The 24,735-nt window shown below is 33.2% G+C and overlaps 1 protein-coding gene across 4 annotated transcripts in view; it reads right to left on the bottom strand.

Annotated features, from left to right (window-relative positions):
• The window catches only part of LOC145260617 (sodium/potassium/calcium exchanger 4-like), a 605,323-nt gene that overhangs the window by 172,975 nt on the left and 407,613 nt on the right, over positions 1-24,735 (bottom strand). For all 4 annotated transcript variants that reach the window (XM_080118926.1, XM_080118928.1, XM_080118927.1 and 1 more), the window contains exons 4-5: positions 11,827-11,911; positions 2,550-2,653 (exon numbers count right to left, since the gene is read on the bottom strand). In XM_080118926.1, the coding sequence (XP_079975052.1) occupies positions 2,550-2,653; positions 11,827-11,911 (189 nt within the window). The remainder of the gene's footprint in view (positions 1-2,549; positions 2,654-11,826; positions 11,912-24,735) is intronic.

Below are 24,735 nucleotides of genomic sequence, written 5' to 3'. Positions count from 1 at the left end.
TGCCTTGGGCACACGTCAAACGCAGAGATGTGTCATCGAATTCTTGGCAAATGTGCATTGAGAATCATGGTTTCGATGTAGAAAAATAAATTCTGGAGCTCAAAAAGGCGCTCGTGTCAATGATTTTACTCCCGTCTTTAAAACCTCTCAACTTTTTGAGTTAAAAAAAAACAAAAAACTGAGGTTTTATTTTTAGAACGACCCTTGTATGAGAAAGCACGACCCGGACACTCATGCACAGATATCGTTCATCGCTGGCAAAAGTGCACTGAGAATGGTGGTGACTATGTAGAAAAATAAATTCTGGAACGCAAAAGATCGCTCGTTTTAATGGTACCATTCTCGTCATTGTAGCCTTTCAACATTTTGATTTAAAAAAAAATAGGAGGTTTTACTTAGGGAACGACCCTCATATGATAAAAGAGAACCAAGTTTACCAACAGAAGACATATGGACCAGATAAGAAAACGATATTCAGGTGCTGCTGATTTTAATCCTCGAGATGACAAACTACTGGATGTCGTGTTCTAGGTATTTTAAATACCAAACCCACGAACAGGTTCTTAACAGCAAAGACCAAGAAAAAATAACGCAAGATTGAACCCCAACAGGAAAAACTATTTACTCCGTAGTATGATGATCTACCCTTTTGTTACTATATGGACCCTAGTAGAACCTACGTATAGAGAAGAATAGGACGAAGGATGGAGCAATCTCGAACCATGCTTTCTGTTATAACAAAACGCGGACGCGGGTATCGAAATGCACGCGAAATGACGTCACCGATAAAGAAAATAAGAACAAAAAAGAGAAAGCGCACGCTAGAGAAGATGATTGCGTTAGAGATTCAGATGACGTTCGAGAGCACGTTAGAGATGTAGGTGACTTCATGGCCGTAACGAGAAGTCAAGCTTGGCGGAAGAATGAATAAATGTCGTTGTAACAACGGGAAAAAGCGAGCTGGGGTTCTTTCCTATTATTTGTCTGCTTTGCGACTGAGGCTACGACGTGCTGGGTAACGTTACACTATGACATACTATTATGTTCTTCTGTAAATACACGCTCTTTCTAAATATCCCACCGTCATGTTTTAGTTGTTATTTGCTCTTCATAGTTGCAACAAATATTTATTGCTAAAATTTCACCCAAACCGGAAGTACTTTAATTTTCACAGAGGGCTAGAATCATTTTCACCTCTATTGCATCAAATTAAATTAAACTAAATATAACTCAGGGTTGCACAGACTAGCAGATGTGTTCACAAATTATAATGATCGATTAATTAGTTCAGAAATAAATATTGTACATGCAATTATATGAACCTATAATTATATCTAACTTTATAATGATAAAGATAAGAATACAAAATTTTACATACAATCTTCCGTTAGAACCACTAGCTGGAAGCCCGGCGTTGCCCGGTCTTACAATACGCTTAAACATGATATTTTAATTTATGCAGATTGCGTATGTATTATTATAGAAACAATCCTCTATTGATTATTATATACTAGCAGGACCTGTTAACCGGCATTGCCTGGTCGTACAATATGCTTAAAAATGATATTTTAATTTATGCAGATTGCGTATGTATTATTATAGAATCAATCCTCTTTTGATTATTATATATTATGAGGAATAATTTACCTCGGTGGGCTAATTCGCAAAATAAATAAATAACTTAATAAATAAAATAATAATGATAATGTCGTTCATCAAATTCCGTCTGTGTTTGTTTACAATATCACGTCAGCTGATATTTGGGATTGACGATGTATGCTCTGGAAAAGTCACTTCTGATGAATGTTTAGTTTTAAAATATGCGAACAAAGAAATAATTTGCGGCGATTTTAAATGGTACCTCGCCTTTTATCGTAAATTGAACTTATTAATAAGAAATGTTTTTTTTAAATGGTCAGGTACACACGGGCTTGAACAAGGAACCATTCGATACTTTACCACTGAGCAGAGACTGAGCATTCCAAGACGGGAACAACACACGCAAAAATATACGGGTGACAGAAAAAATCACTTGCTGAGAATTTAATCTTTTTTGATTTACTGAGATTTATCTCCCTTGGCCGGTGTAACGTAAAATATTATCCTGTGAAAAGTCTTTTTTATCTATAAGAAAGAAAGACTATTTTTAGGATCGGAATTTTTCACTTTTCGATAATTATGAGATGAATTTCTGCACAAAATACATCTAAGAACCCTGACAGACATAAATTATTTTTTTGTGAAATTTGCAAAAGATAAGCTCAGCCGTTTCGGAACCTGTGAGGAACTCACACACACACACACACACACACACACACACAAATTGACTTTTATATAATAGTAGAAATAAAAAGTCAGTGCGCTCATATCTGTTCGCTCGAAATATTTTGACAATATCCCTCGCTAGATGAGCAGTACGATTCTAAAATTGTTTCCGTATCTACGTAGTGATGTTTCAGCTAAACCGCAGTTCCAAGTCTTCCTTATCCTCTGCACGGAAATGAGAATTCGAAATAAAAAAGAACAGAACTATATATAAAAAGACTCACCTGTGCCGCAAGCAAACCGCATAGGCCAATGACAAACAAGATGTTGAACACTGCAGACCCCACAATCGTTCCAACACCAACATCACCTTTTGTAATGAAAACACCTGGAAAAAATCATTTGATTTTCTGAAAACGTAGTTTAATACACACACACACACACACACACACACACACACACACACACACACATATATATATATATATATATATAAATATATATATATATGTATATATATATATATATATATATATATATATATATATATATATATATATATATATGAATGGAAATGTATAAAAAGGAATACGAAAAGTATAATAAAAGCTTATAACTTTTCTTTATTCGTTTTCAATTGGTGACGTGCAGGAATACAAAATAATATTATAAAAAAAAATTAAAAAACTTTTTTATGAGTACATAATTTTCGACCGATCCTTCAGTCTTCATCGGTGTAGTGAAAGTATGAGCATGCACGGGGAAATATATATATATATATATATATATATATATATATATTGCATGTCCATATTTTTTATTCTATTTAGGAGGTCACCAGAGTTTTTGATATGTGAAGTGCTGATGGTGCCCATTAGTGGAGTTAAAATTTGGGCAATAGCTCGTGCTAATTTATGGGTGACGCTTCCAATGTTTGATATTATAGGTCTCATAGGGACGTTTTCTTTATGTATTTTTGGGAGGCCGTATAATATAGGAATAGTGGGGTGGTATTCTATGTTATTTATCCATTTTTTTATCATTTCCGATAAGTTTCTTGACGGATTTATTAAAAGTTTCGAAATCTTTTTCTATTGATTTTAAATCTATCGGAGTGTATATATCTCCGTCTGCCAGTAGTGTGTGCATTTTCTTTAGATATAGGTCTTTATCTATTATAACTATACCACCTCCTTTATCAGCTTGTGAAATAATAATGTCTTTATTTTTTGTTAAAAGTTTTAAGGCATCAATGTATCTTTTTGGTAGTGCTAATTCTTGAGGTTGGGTAGTTGTTAAAGCTATTATCCCTTGTATGAAGCCTTTAGTAAAATCAGAGTCCTCTTGTCTATAATTTTTTAGGGTTGTGTTAGTGGTGATTTTCGAATGCTTGCCGGTAGCGAATTTAAGACCGAAACTGAGAGCTTCAGTTTCAATGTCCGAGAGTGGTTTAGAAGTAAGGTTTAGAATAAGGTCTGGACGTCCCAAAGTTTTCCATTTGCTGTTTTTTATCAATTTCGCAAGTTTGTTATTCAATTTAAAGTTATGGCGTGTGTTAAATTTTTTGATAGATCTGTAAATGTTCTTAATTGATCTGGGTATTTTCTTGTAATTTTGTTGATAATCAGCAATTAATATCCTGGCTTTCCGAAAAAGATGAGAGCTTTGGTGCTTTAAATATATTATAGATGACAAAAGATATTTCTCAATGTAATCCGGGAAAATATGGTCTGATGTTTTAAAAGATTTAGGTATGCATGCAGGTATATATATATATATATATATATATATATATATATATATATATATATATATATAGAGAGAGAGAGAGAGAGAGAGAGAGAGAGATAGATAGATAGATAGATTGATATAGATATAGATATAGATATAAAGAACATGTATTTGTCGCTGAGGAATTTTTTTCAGGGAGCTTCTGCTATTCAACGAAACATGTGTAAAGCCTACTGCATTAAAAAATAAATAAAAGTTTTTTGTGTATAAAGGACTCATAACAGATTCGATACTCGGACACGAGTGGGGGCCGACCACAATATATATATATGTATATATATATATATATATATATATATATATATATATATATATATATATATATATATATATTGTAGTAGGTACTTGGACAGTGTCAAAACACTGTTAATTCACTGCCCGCATAGCAGCAGATGAATAGCGCAATAGTTAGAAGCTCCGACTATCGTTTAGGCGGTCGGGTTTCGATCTTGGCTTGAGGTAGATGCTTGGCTCACTGATACGTATATATATATATATATATATATATATATATATATGTGTGTGTGTGTGTGTGTGTGTGTGTGTGTGTGTATAAATTTATTATTTAAATATTTTACTTTATTTTAAGTTATCCATAGACACGCATGTTTCTTCACGTAAAAATATTTAAATAATAAATTAATATTTACAAATAATACGTCGCCAAAATGGGGGGGGGGCGACAAGAATTTAAAAAAAGGGCAGATAACTTCTCTCTGAAAATGCACTCGAATCAAAAGAAAGAAGAAAAAAGTACCACAGAATCGCTTATAAAAAACGAATCAATAAAAAAAAAACTCTCTCTCCATATATATAACATATAGATTTATATATATATATATATATATATATATATATATATATATATATATATATATATATATATGCGAGTAAAATACTGGCTCTAAGACGAGAAAAAGATATAAATATAGCATTAGCTTTAGATTAAAATCTTTTGTGGGTATGATACGTTTTCGATGCCACCCCCTAAATAGTAAATCAAAAAAAAAAAAAAAATTAATGTGCTAGATTTACATATTCGAGAATACATACTCCATAATTCATAAGTTCTATAGCTTAGGATTTTTCCAAATACATTATTGCCGCTTACGAACGCGAATCGATTCTTTTAAAATTTGAAAATAACACAAAATATTCTTTATTATTTCTTTATTAGTATTCGAAATATTTTTCTGAGGGTGAATGTGAGTTTGAATGTGTGCACCCTAAATGGTACAGCTTAACGATAAAAAAACATAAAGTGTCCATGTTTCTGGGTGTGTATTTACAATACTTTTTAGCTAATTAAAACGACGCAAATTTCCTTTTAATTGTCGTCTCATAATCTCAGTAAAAGTCACGTGAGTGTTGTTAATTACTTTTGCTTTCAAATTAGTTATCTCATAAAGCAAATGAAAAAAAAAGGGTTGTAGTATATAAAACGGCTTTAGATGTCTGACATATTACAAAGCAGCGTCAGTTTTGAAGCAAAAGATAGCTAACAATTTCGTTTGTTCATCTTTAAAATGTTTTTTATCAGTTTCGAAAACAGGAAATTAATCTCGTGAAATTTGAAACATTCTGTTGTCTTAAACATTTTTATTATTTCCTTTTTTTTCCCCTTTTTTTATATTTTTCTTTTGTTTCTTATTCCGATATCAAATCCATGATAATCAACATAATTATATAGTTATAGCCTGTTGACTAAAAATATGCACTTTATACTAAATCAATGGTTTAATTTGTGTTTGTATTTTTTCATTGACCACTAATCTTTATTAATCTGTGACTGTGCATCGAACTGATACTATAATAATTAGTTTACAAAACAACAAAAGTCCCTACAATATCTCTGCACAACGGGCCTAGCAGTTTCCGAGAAAATTTGTAAATATGGTATTGAGGTAACTAACTCTACTAATCCCTATTAATCCCTAATTATTCATAAAAGGAATGCAATTGTACTTAGTTCGCTGCACCTCATTATGATAAAGGTGCATACGAAATTTTAGCCAGATCGTCCCGTAGTTTCCGAGAAAAAGTGAAACGGACATTCAAAACGACATACACACATAGAAAGAGAATATATATATATATATATATATATATATATATATATATATATATATATATATATATATATATATATATATATATATATATATATATAAAATACCAGCGATGGTGGACGTTATGTTGTTTTGAAAAAAGAAAACACCGAATGAATTTATAAAATAATCAACGTTTCGTCCCTATTGCAGAGGATATCTTCGGGATATTAAAAGGACAAATGCAAAAAAAAAAAAAAAAAAAAAAAAAGAAAGAAAATGATCATACGAAAATGAAAAGAAAATAGTGTTAGAATCCTACCCATATCGGGAAGGAAAAACATATGTGTGTGTATAGGAAGGCGGGGTTGTTTAAATGTCTATATATACACTTTTAAAAATGCGTTAAATAAATATGTACATTTTTTTTCCTTTCTAAACTTATTCATTTTGTTGAAATATTTAAGGATTAAGGAAAAACAGTTAACCAGGATCTGTTTTGATATTTTGTTCTTTGATTATTATTATATTATTATCAGGGGCTAAATGGTAGAAGTCCTTTCTTTGCGTAATATATATATATATATATATATATATATATATATATATATATATATATATATATATACTCGTTTTTTTTTATTCAAAAGTAATGGACTAGTGAAGTCAACGAGGTTGTTAGATAGTGCTCAATAAAAAGAGCTGATAATACTTGTTTATTGTTATATAAACATGCTTACATCCCGCTGCTACAAACAGCCACTTGTTTCAATCAAACAACAGATATCATCAGGCAGCGACTTGACTATTCAAATGTTCAATGAATAATCCTTATTATTCATTGAACATTTGAATTGAACATTTGAATAGTCAAGTCGCTGCCTGATGATATCTGTTGTTTGATTGAAATAAGTGGCTGTTTGTAGCAGCGGGATGTAAGCATGTTTATATAACAATAAACAAGTATATATATATATATATATATATATATATATATATATATATATATATATATATATATATATATATATATAGTAATTTATAAAATATATATGGCGATTAAGCTACACTGAATATTCTGCGTTTCATCTAACTATAGGATTCGTCAGGCTTATGTCTGACGAATCCTATAGTTAGATGAAACGCAGAATATTCAGTGTAGCTTAATCGCCATATATATTTTATAAATTACTAACTAGCTCTACCTACGTATTGAGCACTTTTGAAATAAATACTTAAAGTTTACGCATAAATCTATACTTTCGTATAGTAAATTTATGTGAATAAATGAAATAGTTATATATATATATATATACATATATGTGTGTGTGTGTGTGTGTGTGTGTGTGTGTGTGTGTGTGTGTGTGTGTGTGATAGTAGCCTGGCAAAGCCAGACAAGAGAAAAAGTCTAAGACAACCAAGAAAAAAATTCTAAGCAAAATTCATCCCAAAGCAGCAAAACTAAAGCTGGCTTTCCAGGACACTATATACATATTTGCTGATTTTGGCATATTTTATTGGTTTGAAAATATGGGTTCTTTTTAACCAATCGTCATAAAATTTTAACCATAGAATAGAATGATAATCTTCTAAAAGTTTGCAATTTTTCATGTAGTTTCGCCCATAGGACCACAGATATGAGCATTTCAATATTCAATTTAACGACGAGTATATATATATATATATATATATATATATATATATATATATATATATATATATATATTAGTAACGACCTTGGATCACAGTTACCTTCCTAGGGAAGCAAATAACTTCATAATACCATAAAACAGTACACACATTCTCCAAAGCAATAAAAGAAAACACACACACACACATCCTATCCTAAAGGAAAAAAAAGATAAATAAAAACACAAGCAGAAAGGGAGAGTGAGAGAGAGAAACATAAGACAGTAGTGGCCACAGCTTAATAAAACAGTAATAAAAATTGAACATTCCAATGAAAAGTAGATTCACTTACACGTTTCCATCTCTTGGAAACATTTCAAATGAACTACGAAAATGCTCTTTTTACATCTCTAAAACATCTTGAATATATTCTAAGCATTTTAAATAATTTCTGAAGAGGACGCTTCACAAAACGTCTGAAACGTGTTAAAAACGATTTCAATAATTTAAAAACATTATTACAATGATCTAAACATAATTTTCAATGAAAAACCAAGACACGGAAAAATAAAATAATGTTAAAAAAATACACATTGTTGGTGACCACCCCCTACTGATCAGAATTTAACAAATGAAGGCTGTTGGAAAGCTAATGACCTGAATTGCGTAGTTGGCTATGTGACATTTGCCCTTAGGCTCACATATTACCCCTTCTTATAAGTGGGAGATCACTTTTCTTTATTAATTTAACGTAAAATGAACATCCACTTTATGGCCACCTTGGCAATAAAGTGGATGTTCATTTTACGTTAAATTAATACAAAAAGTCATCCCCCCACTTTATAATTTGTCCATATCTTGGAAACTACTCGTTTCCTGAGATTTTAACTATTGTTTTCGTTCTCAGCCCCCTAGGAAACCTTTCATAGTGATAATTTTAAAGGATTTTTACGTGAGTGGAAAGATACCACAGCTTTACCAATACTTCAATCATAGTCATTTGTTTTCGTAGTTTTGCATATGAATTACAAAATATCTGATATTTCCCCCAAACCTCTTGTCTTGATCGAGGGGAGACAAAAACTTGCTGCTATGGTTCCAAATGATCTGAAATAACAGCAAGGGGAGACTTGATTCCAAGTATTTCTCATATGTTATATCTCTCCTATTTGGTTTTTATACATGAAATAAATTTCACAGTGTATAAGGCTTATTTGATACTAGAGATATTCATTATCGTACCCTATTTCCAAAAGAGGGAAGATATAACATGTGAGAAATATTTGGAATCAAGTCTCCCCTTACTGTTATTTTTGATAATTTGACACCATAGCAGCAAGGCCAGAGGTTTTGGGGATATATATATATATATATATATATATATATATATATATATATATATATATATATATATATATATATATATAGGTTAGCTTCATGTTGTTTTATATTTACTCATACGAGTATATGTTTCAGCTACAAACTATTTCAAATCTATTGTGTGTACAATTTATTGTAATCTCGCTCCTTTTATTTAGAAACTTATTTCTATCTGGAAGTGTACTCAGAGTGGCACCTCACCAAATGTGTCAACAGTTGTGAATAATCGAAGTGTCTGTGTTTTCCTTTCCGGACTCAAGGGATATGTACAGGTTGGAACGATAAAGTTGTCGCCCCCAAGAAAAAATACACTACAGCTTTATTTAAAAAAATTTGAAAACAAAAATTCAGGTGACTTGATTATGTAGTAGAGCTGACATTTATTCAATGTAGCCGCCTTCAGCCTAAATCACCACCTTGATACGGTCCGAAACTGGGAGCGTATCTTTTCCACAAGCGCTGACCGGAGCTCGGCGAATACTCGGCAGATGGCGGTGATGAGGCTAGCTTTGGTGCTGTGGGATGGCATGTTGGTGATGTTCTCGATGCATGACCAAACGCAGTAGTCCAGCGGGTTCGGTCAGGGGAGGAAGGAGTGAGTGAGAAAAGGGTACAAATTCGTAGCACTCCTTCTAAAGCCAAGCGGGGCTCTCTTTGGACTTGTGGGCCGGCGCCGAGTCCTGCTGCCGCACTCAGGGCAAAAAATTAAAAAAAAAAACAATAAAAAAACGGAGCCAGAAGTGAAACAAGATTTAATGTACAAGTATCAGCATGTATGTATGGATGTATTTCTCTCTCTCTCGCTTTCTCTCTCTGTATATATATATATATATATATATATATATATATATATATATATATATATATATATATATATATATATATATGTATATATAATGAGAGATAGGTACATATATATCGGTCCTGGATATGGCTTTAAACTATATCCGATGGTGAGACCCTATCTTGCGGTCTTTGAGGAGTATGGAGCCACCCTTTAGTTGACATTGCTCCCAGGTCCATTCTGCCCCAGAGTGGCAGTACCTGTTAGTGTCCCAACTATGGGTTGCATCAGGGAATCACCACGCTCTTCAGTACACCCAGATACATTTTGATGTTGACTTTCAATTCAAGCCGACTTCGAACGTGTGAGGTGGCATGATGTGGCGCTCACTTGAAACCATTTGCATTTTGAGGGTGCTGACAATGGTCCTATTGTTCATAACTTAGATCAGTAGAAAGCATAAGTTGTACAGTGATTCATCTCCGAACTCGCTCGTTGAACATGGTGTCACTTTCATATATAACAGAATGCTCCTCTCGATCTTGGGATTTGTACAAAACTGACCTACTAGTAGATGGTGCGCAACAACAAAAGAAAACTGGTTTTAATCAAACGGAAATGGAATCATCTCGTCTTTGCTAGGGTGAAAATTTTATTGTTCAACCATTTAGTTTCTGATTAAACAGAAAAAGTCTGGCTGCGTCTAAATATTTACACCCTTTTGCTGTTCTGAAGATTTTCTATTCCAGTGTTCATTTTTAATATATTGAAATTGTTAGAGGACGATTTGTGATTATATGACTTGTTTTCCAACTAAGATGTAATTTTTTTTGTAGAGTTTATATTTCGTATATATTGTTTCTAAGTATACCATATACATTTAATGACACTTGCTTTGTAGTGGGCAGTTGTCTGCCATTTTGCTATTGAATTTTTTTAAAACTTGATATTTATATTTCAACTCTGGTTAGTATTATCTGTATATTAATACCGTAGTTCGTTAACGTCAGAATCACGTTGACACACCGGTTCCCGCTGAATCACTGAAGTTAAACAACGTTGAACCTGGTCAGTACTAAATTGGTGACTATTTGAGACTTCCAGGTGCTGTATGTGCTCTCCGCTTATCTCGGCATTGTTTCTAATCGCCCTGGACTTCACCTTGCCACTGAACTAAAACTGTGCCGACTCAGGAGAGATGGGGTTGGATCATCGCGCAACAATTGCCTCGCAATTCTACGCGCAGCTGCCCCTACAGAGAGTATCCTTTGTCTTTCGTGACTGAACGGAGGCATCAAATCAAATCAAACCCTAATGTACGTACGTGTGTCACGGTTTCCAGATTATAAATTATTCGATCGGGAGATCCTATTTATTAAAAAGGGGAATAGACGGCGATAACATACGACGAACATTAATTTGGTATATAGATATGGTAATTTAATGTTCGTAGTATGTATTCATTTTATATCCTCCTTTTTAATAAATAGGATCTCCCGATCACCGAACACGCAATGTAAAAAAAATAAATAAATAAATAAATAAAAATCATAAAAAACGATGTCGCTTTTCTGCCTCACGTGAAACAAAAATATATTTTCTTAGTCTTCTGGCTAGGATACAAGTGTAGTATCTGTTCTGTCTAAAAATAGTGTAACGATATCGTTGGGTCGCTCTGGATGTTCATACTATAGAAATATGTCACAGACTCTCGCAAGGATATTAGAGATAAACCGTAATAACCAGATATGTTCTAGCACTACCTTTACCAGATTACTTAGATAAATAATTTTACAGTTTTAACAAAAGGGCTACAATAATATTGCGGGGTCTCCATTCATGCGGAACGTCCACAGAATGCCCAGCAGCAATTCCACAGGTGCTGCTAGTAAGAATTATTATGGTAAGAAATTTACGAATGTTCCTCACCTATTAAGGATGCGAAGAGCTCAGGTGCTGAGCTTCCAGCTGCCATAAAAGTGGCGCCTGCTACATCCTCCCCAAATCCAAGTTTCTGAAAATAGAAAAAATAATACATTTATTTTAGTTTGTTATTTAATTAGAATTCATTATTGAGATGAGTTATTATTTATTGATTTTTATTTTATTGCGGACTATTATCCTCATTTTTTTCTTAGTTGTTTCACGACGTTTCGGCGCAGTTTCAAAAAAAACACCCGACTAGCTGAAACCACGGTCAATAATTTTACCCACTCCTTATCTGTGCCTAAATCAAAACGTAGATTCCATGAACAAAGCTTCTTTCTTAGAACTGCACGCCCGTGGAACGCTGTTCCGCTTGCCTGTTTCCCTCCCGACTTCAACCTGGATGTCCTCAAGTCCAACAAAAACAAATTCCTGATGAACCGCCTCCCCCAAGTAATGACACCTTACCAATTCTCCAATACTATTGCTACACTATCCCTTTGATTACTTTACATACAATAACCCTTATCCCCGAGTGGCCATTGGGCCTTGATAAGTGGTGAACTCCATGTAAAAAAAAAGTTGATAAAGACGTTCAATCTCTATGGTTCTAGGTGAGAATTGTCTGAAGATAGCGGTTTCATTCCTACCCAAAGCCGGCCAGAGGCTTACTTGACCAAAACGTGGTGATGAGACAACAACTACGGAGGCAGTAATTGCTAAAGATGTGTTTAGGAGATTTGGAGTTCCTATTCCATTGCGGTTACCACCTGACGAAGGCCAGGGGAATAGTTGGCCGAAACGTCGTGAAACAACTAAGAAAAAAATGAGAATGGCAGTCCGCAATAAATAAAATTAAAATTATTTAATTTTGCACTGACTTTTTAGGGGTGATTATTTCTATTATTTGAATTCTTCAAACTACTGTTCCATGTTGAGTGTTATTTTCACAACGTTTCAGCCGATGTAACCTCCCACCTCCTTTTAGGTGTATCTTGCCGAACTCCGGAATCTTTCTGTCGAACTCGAAAAGGTGCATGGGATTTCGAATGGAATCATATATTGCCGTGGCGTAGGGGATAGAGTGTTTATCATAACTATTTCCTGTTAATTCTAGTGTTATGTGACCAGTAGTTTAAATGTTTATCGGTTAAATATTTACACGCATACAGACAGCCACACAAAAATCTACTGTTTTATTTATATAGATTATTAAAACCAAAACATTTAGCGCTCCAGCAATCCTATCAATGCAACTATCAAGAAATAGGTAAGAAAGCTTTAATATTGAACGACTTGAAAAAATGAATTGAATGTTGATATGCGCCGAAAGAAGAAAAAATATGTCGGTTAGTTGCAAAGAACATTTTGTATTTCAACTTGCTGATATATGACTGTACGCGTTATTCTTTATTCAGACAAACAAACATTTTACTCCTTATAAACCATCCTTGTATATGATGACTATTTCCAGTTAATTTCAGTGTTATGTGACCAGTAGTTTAAGAGTTTATCGGTTAAATATTTACACACAGACAGACACACATATGCATCTACTTTTATATATATATATATATATATATATATATATATATATATATATATATATATATAGAGAGAGAGAGAGAGAGAGAGAGAGAGAGAGAGAGAGAGAGATAAATATATGATTAAAATAGGATTTAAAAAAAATCCAACATTATGATAAAAACGGAGGTGGAAAGACCTAAAAACTCGACGACGTTTCGCCCATTTAGTGTGGGCTTTTTCAAGAGTAAATATGTAAAATGTTCACCGACGAGAAGATTAATTAAAAGTATACAGATGAGGTGGGGGAGGGACAGTCTTGAAAAGATAAATATATTTAGTGATCCGCATACAGTACTGTTTCGTTGTATCACAAGTCATCAGTGCGGCTAGACTAGCACCCTTCCCTAGCCGGAGATTGAACCTACAACCATCGCGTTGATAGTCGGCAGTTTTACCCATTGGACCATAGGATCGGTACTCGTAAATGACCTCAACAAATATCCGTTTAAATAAACATTCGCCCACTGCTTTTACAGTGCTCCAGCTAATTGTTTTTAAACAAACAGCGAGCCTAGTTTTATAGCCATACACAGATACTTAATTTACTGCTTGGTTATACTTTTTTCTATTCAGCTTTCAGACTTAATACTCTGGAAGAACATCGTAGTTTAAGTTGTGAAAATAACAATCACGATGAGAACAGTAGTTTTAATGACATGGATAATACAAGCCATCAATCTAAAAAATGATAAAACGTGAAATACATCAATATTGTTATTTTATCTGTTGACCTTGTCTCGTATTCAATGGTGTTTTCCCACTAATCTGCATTGCCTATTTAACCATAATACTTTACTTTTACATTTTAAACTTTTATTCAAGCCATTCTGTTAAAAAATAATTTGATTAAATCAACAGTAGGTTGTTTACAGTGCAATGTAGACTACAATGCATTGTGGACTAAGTGAACGGGAAGGGATGTGAAACTTCCTACTGGTGTACCGAGTTGGGTCCCCGGCCAAAGTAGGTAATCAATAGTTTTTTGTTTTGTTTTTTTACATAATTATTTTTTACACTTATCAAGGCCAAGAGGCCACTCGAGGATAAGGGTTAAAGAGTGTACAGTAGAAATTGGACAATATAGTAACCGTTAGTAATGGAAACTCGGTAAATTTGTTAATAAGGGGAACGGCACATCAAGAACTTGTTTACGTTAGACTTGAAGACAACCATATTGTAGTCAGCTGGAAAGCAGGAGAAACGGAAGACAATTCCACAGGCGTGCGGTTCTAAGAAAGAAGCTTTGTTCATGGAATCTACGTTTAGATTTAGGCACAGATAACGAGTGGGGGGATTATTGATAGTGCTTTCAGCTAGACGAGTGTTTCTTGTGAAAGTCTCTGTCTCTTAGGCTCTGGTTCATAGCAGAAAAAATATGTCGGTTAGTTGCAAAGAACATTTTGTATTTCAACTTGCTGATATATGACTGTACGCGTTATTCTTTATTCAGACAAACAAACATTTTACTCCTTATAAACCATCCTTGTATATGATGACTATTTCCAGTTAATTTCAGTGTTATGTGACCAGTAGTTTAAGAGTTTATCGGTTAAATATTTACACACAGACAGACACACATATGCATCTACTTTTATATATATATATATATATATATATATATATATATATATATAGAGAGAGAGAGAGAGAGAGAGAGAGAGAGAGAGAGATAAATATATGATTAAAATAGGATTTTAAAAAAATCCAACATTATGATAAAAACGGAGCTTTCACTGCAGGTTACCAGAGCATCAAGAACTGCAGGATCTGAATGGATCCGCTCGACCATTTCTCTGCTTTTATGATTACGTCTTTCTTTTTTAATTGTGTGTGCAGTTCCCTTATTGTCTCTATAGACACACGACGGTCTTTGTCCATGAAATTCTTTATTTGACCAATCAACTCTGATGTTCTGATTTCCTTACTCCTTCTACATCTCTCATCATCCCTCACAGACTCGCAGCCTTCCTTGAATCTCTTATGCCACTCAAAAACTGATACTCGATTCATGCAAGACGATCTAAAAGCAGTCAGGAATTCCATACGTTTCTATGAAAATTTTTTTCAAGTTTGAAACAGAATTTTATTGCATATTGGTCTTCAAAAAATCCCTCAGATCCAGATTGCAATTCTGAAATTCACCAGCTGTGACAATCAGGTTTTAGTAGGGCGTATTCCAATTCCTGCGGTAACTATTAATTTCAACCTAAAAAAAAAAATCATAAAAATTGGTCAGTCATCTCATAAGATGCATAGCAATAACATACTACATTCTCAAGTGTCTACGACAATTTTAAATGCTGCACAGAAATGTCTGGAAACTTATTGAAGGTACCTTCTATGATCCTCATGGAAGGGAACGCATCAAGTTATGCATCAAAGTTTACTAAATCTTGGTTGAAAGAAAAAGGATTTGTTGACGATTCTCTTGTGAATTGAGCTTTAAATATCTGTGATTTGAATCCCGTTGAGAACCTATGGCGCATTCTCGTAAGAGAGATATTTTAATGAAAAACGATTCAACAGCAAGTGTGGCCCCTTGGAAGGGGTTAAAATTGCTGCAACAACTTACTAGTCGCTAAAATTGCAACTCTAGCATCACATGTTGACAATTGGCTGCTAAGATTTATTGAAAAGAAAGGAGCATTTATGTGATAAATTGTAAGGAGTTCTTATATTTTTTGTTAATATATATTTTATTATAATGTGTCGTTTGATATTTTTTTCTTCAAGAAATTGACGAATTTGTTCTAAAATCTTTTCATGTTAAGTTTTTATATTAGTTTTACAGTTTAGAATCATATAAAGGTATCAAAACAAATTAATGGCTGGCAAATTGGTCTGTTTTGTTAATTAAAAAAAAAAAAAAATTCCAACCAAAAACAATAGTTTTCTCTATCAGTATATATTTAAGTTAATAAAATTGACAAGAATCATGATGTTCAATAACCGAAATCCCCCGGAGTGACGCCAAACGAAAATGCGGTCACAAGTCTGGATGCAAGACCCAAGGGAGATGACGTCAATAAGGTCAAATTCTCGGACGTTAAAATCCCCGATCAGTGAGTTTTACCTATATGTTAACGCAATACATGATTGAAACATTGACGTCATCTGAGCCAATAAAAAAGAAATAGGAGCACAATACATTCTTCTCCATCCACCACCACCACCACCAACACCACTCCCTCCACCACGCCCGCCATTACACTCGTCAAAACTGTCATTCGAAAACCGAAAGGTTATGTTGAATAAACAAAATATTTTTATAACTAGCTGTGTGTGCTTTTATCATCGCCGACGGTTGTATAAATCGAGAAATGACAAAGCTTGATTTTTCAGAAAGTAAATAAAAGTAAAAACATTTGACGATCAGCCATATTGAAATATAACAGTGATAAGACTTCTAATATTAAAGATGCCACTCTTCATACGAAAGCATAACTTGTATGTAATCTCTAGACACAGTTTATATACATACACACACACACACACACACACACATATATATATATATATATATATATATATTTCAGAGGAAACATAATTTTAATTTAAATACCAAAAAAAAAAAAAAAACAAGAAATGGGCAGGTGAAATTATTAAAATTTCCTTAAGGCCTTATCGTCTGACCCTCTAAGAGGAAACGTCAGAATGATAAATTAAAAACTAAGAAACGAATGAGGGAAGAAGGGAATTTTGGTTTCAGTTGGAAGAACAGTGAAAAAAAAAAAATAAAAATAAAAAAAAAATAAAGTCTCACTGTTCAGGTGGTTTTAAATCGATGAATATCTCCAACTGATGTTTCAGAATCTTTTGTCTACACAGGCTAGGTCGAGAGTTGTTAATAACTAACGCCTCAATAATATTGAGATGATAGTTCGACCTCGCACTGTATAAAACAGAAAACCACCCGTCGGAATATTGATTTGAACATTATGTTTCCTCTGAAATTTCTCCTTCCATTTTGCTGTACCAAAAATCTACTTATATATATATATATACTAGCAGGCTGTCCAGCGTTGCCCGGTCGTAAGATACGTTTAAATATAATATTTTAATTAATAATCAAATAAAAAAAGAGAAAAAAATAAAACAAAGGTGTCGAATAATTTTCGGTCTTCCTGACAAAAGAGGGTGGGCCCATAAATTCACCCTTGTCCGTTCGTCTGTCCGAATTTTTTTTCAATAACTGCACCTTGAAATTTTTGGAAATTTTGCACAAACATTGAACATGATATGAGTAAAAAAAATAACAGAACGGATTTTCCGAGAAAACTCCGGTTGCACCCCTAAGGGTGCCTTTCGGGTTAAAATGGCTAAAATTGACACTTTTGTGCTTATTAAAAATAAACTGATGCCTTGGATTTTTATAAACCTTTCTGAAAAGTTGTAACTAACTGATTTTTATATAATTTTGTTTGTCTATACTTCGCGATAACTTTTGCGTGTGCCCCAGGGGCTCTTTTTGGGCTAATAATAACATTCCATTTTTGGGACTATTTTACCATATTTGTCCAAAAATTTCTATGTATCTCTATTTAGCAGTTTTGCATGGTGCTGAACTCAAATTTAAACATGTTAAGGCCTTGGGGATTTTGGAGGCTAAATGAGGGGGGGGGCAAATGATTGACTTAGTCATTTCTTTTGGTGAATTGTGCAGAACTGAAATTTACATATGTTAAGGCCTAAAACTGCTGCGTTTGTTCATTTTCACCAGGAATTGATGTCCCCTGAAGACTTTTGGGCTAAATGGGGGGGGATGCTGAACTTAGTCATTTTTTATGCCTCGTTCACTGCATGCTTCACTTGTTTCTTTTTTTTTCTCGTTTAATAATATTTTTGCATTTTCAAGTGGTTTTTAATACGGGTTTATCTGTTCATTTTGTATTGAACTTGTATAAATGGTGCTTAACATTAACACAGGATTACCACACAACTAGGCAGCTCACATTGAAGAGTTACCACGCGTGCGAATTGCAATATAAACCGATATCTTCGAAATACCAGCAAGAGGCCACGGATATTCAACTTACGGAAAAAAAACACAACAAATATGGACTTTTCAGTCTCTGACGATGGATTTTCTAATGTCCGAAAATTAATTTCGATTTTCTAACGTCCGAAATTAATAAGATACATTTCAATTATAAAAAGTGCACAGCAATGTCGTAAGAACTCAAAACGAAAAACAAATCAAATGATTTTTTTATCTCGTTTAATTTATTAAACGAGATAAAAAATCTGCACGTTCAAGTGGTTTTTGAACCCGTTAATTTGTTAATTTTGAATTTTGAATTATACTAGCAATGGGTGCCCGGCGTTGCCAGGGTGTTTGGATGTGTATGCTGAGCTAAAAAAAAAAGGGTCAATTTTTTTACTTTGACCCCTATTATGACCCCTTAAAATTTATTGTTTTGGGCTCAACTTCAATTATAAATTTAGATCCATGTCCAAATAACCTATATCTAAAATTTCAAGTGTTTAGACTCAAAATTGTCGGAGGAGTTTGGTAGAGTTCTCAAAGGTCAAATCGGTGAACTTTGACCCTTTAATCGCAAAATTTCTGCCCGAAAACCGATTAAGTCGATTTTCGCAATCTCAGTACATGTATGTCAAATTTCGAGTCTTTAGACTTAGAATTGACAGAGTTATTGCGTAGGGAAATGTACACAGACACACACACACACACACGTTTATATATATATATATATATATATAGATAGATAGATAGATAGATAGATAGATATAGCGAGCGTTAATAACACTGATGACATTCTAAACGACATCCGGTTTAAGATCCCAAACCGGTTGGCCTCAACATGCATGGTCCTAGATATGACCTTAAACTATATCCAATATCCAGTGGTGAGGCCCCAACTTGCGGGCTTTGGGAGTGTGGAGCTATCCTTTAATTTCATTGCTCCCAGGTCCACTCTGACCCGGAGTGGTAGTACCTGTTAGGGTCCCAACTATGGGTTAAATAGAAACCGACTTGAAAACAACAAATATATTCTATTAAAAAGATTTTCTTCAAAATATTTGCATTCGGCATTAAATAACCTTAAAAGGGTTGATTTGCCGTAAAACAAAAACAACCAACCATTAACATGCATCTTGGGAAGACGAAGTTGATGTTAAACAAGCACGCTGTCAAGTCACCAGTAATTGTTGATGGCCATTGAGTAAGTTGAAAGCTACATCTACTTGGGAAAGAAAATGATGAAAGATGGAGATCTTCTCCCTGAGATAAAGAGAAGGATAGCATTGGGATAGGCGGCTTTTGGGAAATGGAGAAAATCATGAGAAGCCGAAAAGCAAGTATGTCAATCAAAAGAAAAGATCTTCAATGAATATGTACTACCTGTAATGATCTACAGTAGTGAAAGATGAGCCCTGACAACTCGCCAAAGTAAAACCTTTGCAGTGACACAAGGGAAGGTTGGAGGATAATGTTAGACATCACTCTACAAGAGAGAAAAACAAATAGCTGCATCCGCCAACAAACAAGAGTTATTGACATTTATACTGTCATCAAAATATCCAAACACAGATGGGCAGGGCACGTAGCCAGATAACATAAGAGATGGTCCATCTAGACAACGGAATGGACACCTCATGAACATAAGTGGACAAGGGAAAGACCAAAACGAGATGGAGGGACGACCTGATACAACACATGGGTTCCACATGGCAGCGGATAGCCCCGGCAGAGTTAGATGGCTAAAGTCATGGGGAGGGTTCCTCATTAGCTGATAAAACCCTTATTGATTGATTGATTGATAGCGACCGAGCGAGAGAGAGAGAGAGAGAGAGAGAGAGAGAGATTAAGAGAGTAGATTGAAGCATCCCAAGTATATATGTATGATCTTAATCCTAATATATATCGTTTGAAGTGGGAAACAACTTTATTAAGCTTATATATTTTGTAAATAACCTCATATATGTATATATATATATACACACACACACATATATATATATATACAAACATGTATATACATACATATATATACATACACACACACATATATATATATATATATATATATATATATATATATATATATATATATACATACGTATATATACTCCTTAATTGTAAAGTTTACAAAAAAAATAATAGAAAACGGACAAAAAAAACAAAAAAAATATTCACGTTACTGATTCTGTTTCCCAAAATATATACTCCATATTTCATAATGATGAATTCAATAATTTAAGATTTTGACTATGCACATCTTATTGACGCACATGTGTATTTCTAGAATATATATCTTAAGCTCTTTATATATATATACATATATATACATATATATATATATACATACATGTATATACATGCATATGTATATATACATACATATATATACATACATATATATATATGCATACATATATACATATATATATGCATACACACATACATATGTATATATACATACATACATACATACATATATATATATATATATATATATATATATATATTTATAAATGTTTATTTTTAAAATGTTCTGAATTTAAATGTATACCGTCATCGTTAAACGGGGTAAGACTTTTATGATAAAAACTGAATCACTTTTAATTTCGAGTGAAGCTCAATATTTCTATTTTATAGGTGCAGTGCATATATAGTACAAAACTTTGTCAAAATTCAAAGACTTACATTTTTTTGTAACTTTTGTTTATTTCATCTTGGATTTTTTCATTACAGCCGTTTCGTTAATGGGATGTCAATTTTATGATTTTATGTGTTCATAAAAAAATTCATGTTCTCACCAACTCATCAGATGTTGTTTCCATTCGAAGTAACGAACAAAAAGTTGATTTTGTACATGATAAACCTGGTGTTTGGGGAAAAGAAATTCCATCTCCACGTTGTTACAAGTCCGCCATCTTGGGTGTCACGCTAACCAAAATTTCCGTTTTTAACCTTAATTTCGTATTTTTTAGTTTTTGTTTTAATTTCCAATTTTTCCTCTATTATTTATTCTTTCCTATTTTTTATAATTTTATTTCTACATTTATGCGTGTTTATTCTAATATTCATTTTGTTTGGTTTCGAATTCTTATTTGTTAATTAATGTCTTTGTTTCAAGGGGAGGTCACTCTCATGGAATATATTTTTATTGCTAGAGTTATATATATATATATATATATATATATATATATATATATATATATATTGCCACAAAAATTTCACGCGCAGGAACTCTTACAGCGCCTAGAATTCCCAAATGGTTACCCATGTGGTATTATCCAGGCTCAACGTTGCTTAACTTCGGTGATCTGGCGAGAACCAGTGTGTTAACGCGATGATGCCGTATATATATATATATATATATATATGTGTGTGTGTGTGTGTGTGTGTGTGTGTGTGTGTGTGTGTGTGTATATATATCTATATATATCTATATGAACAAATGATTAATAAAATATGTTAAAAGACATCTTGAAAAAGAGTTAAAAACATATTTAATTTTAAAAAAGGAAGCACAAGATAAGTGGATAGCCCTTAATCCGCGGAGTTTCGAAGAAATTATCTCCTTCTCATCAGAGGGCAGGAATTAGCAAAATGCAGGATCGGATTTTGCATATAAAAGTATTTAATGAAACTACAAGTAAGTCAAAGATCTTACTTGGTTAAAAAAAGGGTGAGGTAAGGGGAACAGGAGGCAAAAGAAAAATAATAAAAAGATTTCACATGAATGGATAGTCCATTAAAGGTAAAAATCCAAAAATGGTAAAATCCAAAACGGTCGAATTTAAAATTTCAATCCACTGGGTAAATTCCAAATGGTCCAAAATCATCCAAAAGAAAAAGTACTAGAGATAATATTTGAAACACGTCTTTCAAGGCTGGATGAATCAAAAAATTTTTTTTGATTCTCCAACCTTGAAAACGTGTTTCAAATATTATCTCTAGTACTTTTCTTTTAATGATTTGGAATTCATTCCATTTGCACTTTTTTCCAAGGAACTCTGCCTTTTGGATGATTTTGGACCATTTGGAATTTACCCAGTGGATTGAAATTTTAAATTCGACCGTTTTGGATTTTACCATTTTTGGATTTTTACCTTTAATGGACTATCCATTCATGTGAAATCTTTTTATTATTTTTCTTTTGCCTCCTGTTCCCCTTACCTCACCCTTTTTTTTAACCAAGTAAGATCTTTGACTTACTTGTAGTTTCATTAAATACTTTTATATGCAAAATCCGATCCTGCATTTTGCTAATTCCTGCCCTCTGATGAGAAGGAGAGTATTTCTTCGAAACTCCGCGGGTTAAGGACTATCCACTTATCTTGTGCTTCCTTTTTTAAAATTAAATATGTTTTTAACTCTTTTTCAAGATGTCTTTTAACATATTTTATTAATCATTTGTTCATATTATAAGCTCTATTTCCTTTTCGGTTTTATTGAGCGTTTTATATCTGGCTGAGTTTATTTTACTTGTAAATATTAACTCTTTAATATTTATAATATATTTTAAGTTTACCATTTTGATTACCTTAGTAAACTTATTGTAACTTTTATTTTATATATATCAATATATATATATAATCGATTATGCCGTATATATATACATATGCACACATATATATATGTGTATATGTACATATATATACGCGATTATGCCGTATATATATATATATATATATATATATATATATATATATATATATATGCATATGTTGTGTGCGTATGTATGTGTATATATACCGTATATTTCGGCGTATAAAGACGGCCCTTCGAGTTAAAAAAAATTATCTTTAAAAACCAATATTTCATAAGATAACGGGTATTGCAATCTCTAGCCTAGGCTAAACAAACATGGTTTCGTGCTTTAGCAGACGTCTTATACAGTCGATATATGATAAATTGATTAAAATTTGCTCCAATTTCGTACCTCGCCTTATACGCTGAAATATACGGTAAATATATATATTTCTATCGAAATATATTTTTTCACTTATAATTCTTTTTTATATATATGAATTAAGCTATCTTCTTATCTAGCTATCTATATATCTATAAAAGTGAACGCGTCTGTGTATGTGTGTCTGTCTGTCTGTGTGTCTGTGTACATTTCCTTACGCAATAATTCTGTCAGTTTTTAGTCTAAATGCTCGAAATTTGATATAGACAGTACTGAGATTTGGAAAAATCGATGTGATCGGTTTTCGGCCAGAAATGTGGCTGTTAAGGGGTCAAAGTGCAACGATTTGACCTTTGAGAACTCTACCAAACTCCTTCGCCAATTTTGGGTCTAAAAACTTGAAATTTTAGATATAGGTTCCTTGGACATGGATCTAACTTAATAAATTGATTTGAGCCCAAAACAATAAATTTTAAGGGGTCATAATATGGATCAAAGTTAAAAAAAATTACCTTTTTGTTTTTGCTCAGCATAAACATCAAAACACCCGGGCACGCCGGGTACCCATGCTAGTATATCTATAAAAGTGAACGTGTCTGAGTGTCTGTGTACATTTTCCTTCGCAATAACTCTGTTAATTTTTAGTCTATGACTCGAAATTTGATATACAGGTATTGAAATTTGGGAAAATCTATGTGATCGGGTTTCGGACAGAAATTTGTTAAGAGGTCAAAGTGCAACGATTTGACCTTTGAGAACTCTACCAAACTCCTCCGACAATTTTGAGTCTAAAACACTTGAAATTTTAGATATAGGTTCCTTGGACATGGGTCTAACTTAATAACTTGATTTGGGCCCAAAACAATAAAGTTTAAGGGGTCATAATGGGGGTCAAAGTTTAAAAAATTGACCGTTTTTGTTTTTTATTGCTCAGCATACACCTCTAAACACCCGGGCAACGCCGGGCTGAAATGCTAGTATATATATATATATATATATATATATATATATATATATATATATATATATATATATGTATGTATGTATATATATATATGCATTGTGTGTGTGTGCTGTGAGGGAAAAGAGAGAGATAGAATTAAAATAGCTTTATCAAACTTCTAGAATAGTTATAAAAATTGATTAGTGTCCACAGCTACGAAGTCGCCATTTAACGCAACGGGTGGTAGCATTCATTTTCTTTTTTCTGACATTCTTTAATCCTTAATGGCACTAACGAGACTGAAAGAGGATTTGTGGCGTCTCTGCGCGCGGTCGAACCTCGGGAATAGGAATTACAGCTGTGTGTCCGGCGAACGATAAGGCTAATCTGGTTCGGCGCTGAAAGCGGAGAGTGTAACGAGTGGAACGGACGAAAGGGGCGGAGGAAAGAAGAGGTGGGGGGCAGGAATGGAGAGAGGGGTGAAGAAAGAGAATCACA

This window comes from Euprymna scolopes, chromosome 36 (assembly GCF_053919585.1).
Source record: "Euprymna scolopes isolate OS-2025 chromosome 36, ASM5391958v1, whole genome shotgun sequence".
NCBI classification, from domain to species: Eukaryota; Metazoa; Mollusca; class Cephalopoda; order Sepiida; family Sepiolidae; genus Euprymna; species Euprymna scolopes.
This window is presented reverse-complemented; position numbering and strand designations above follow the sequence as displayed.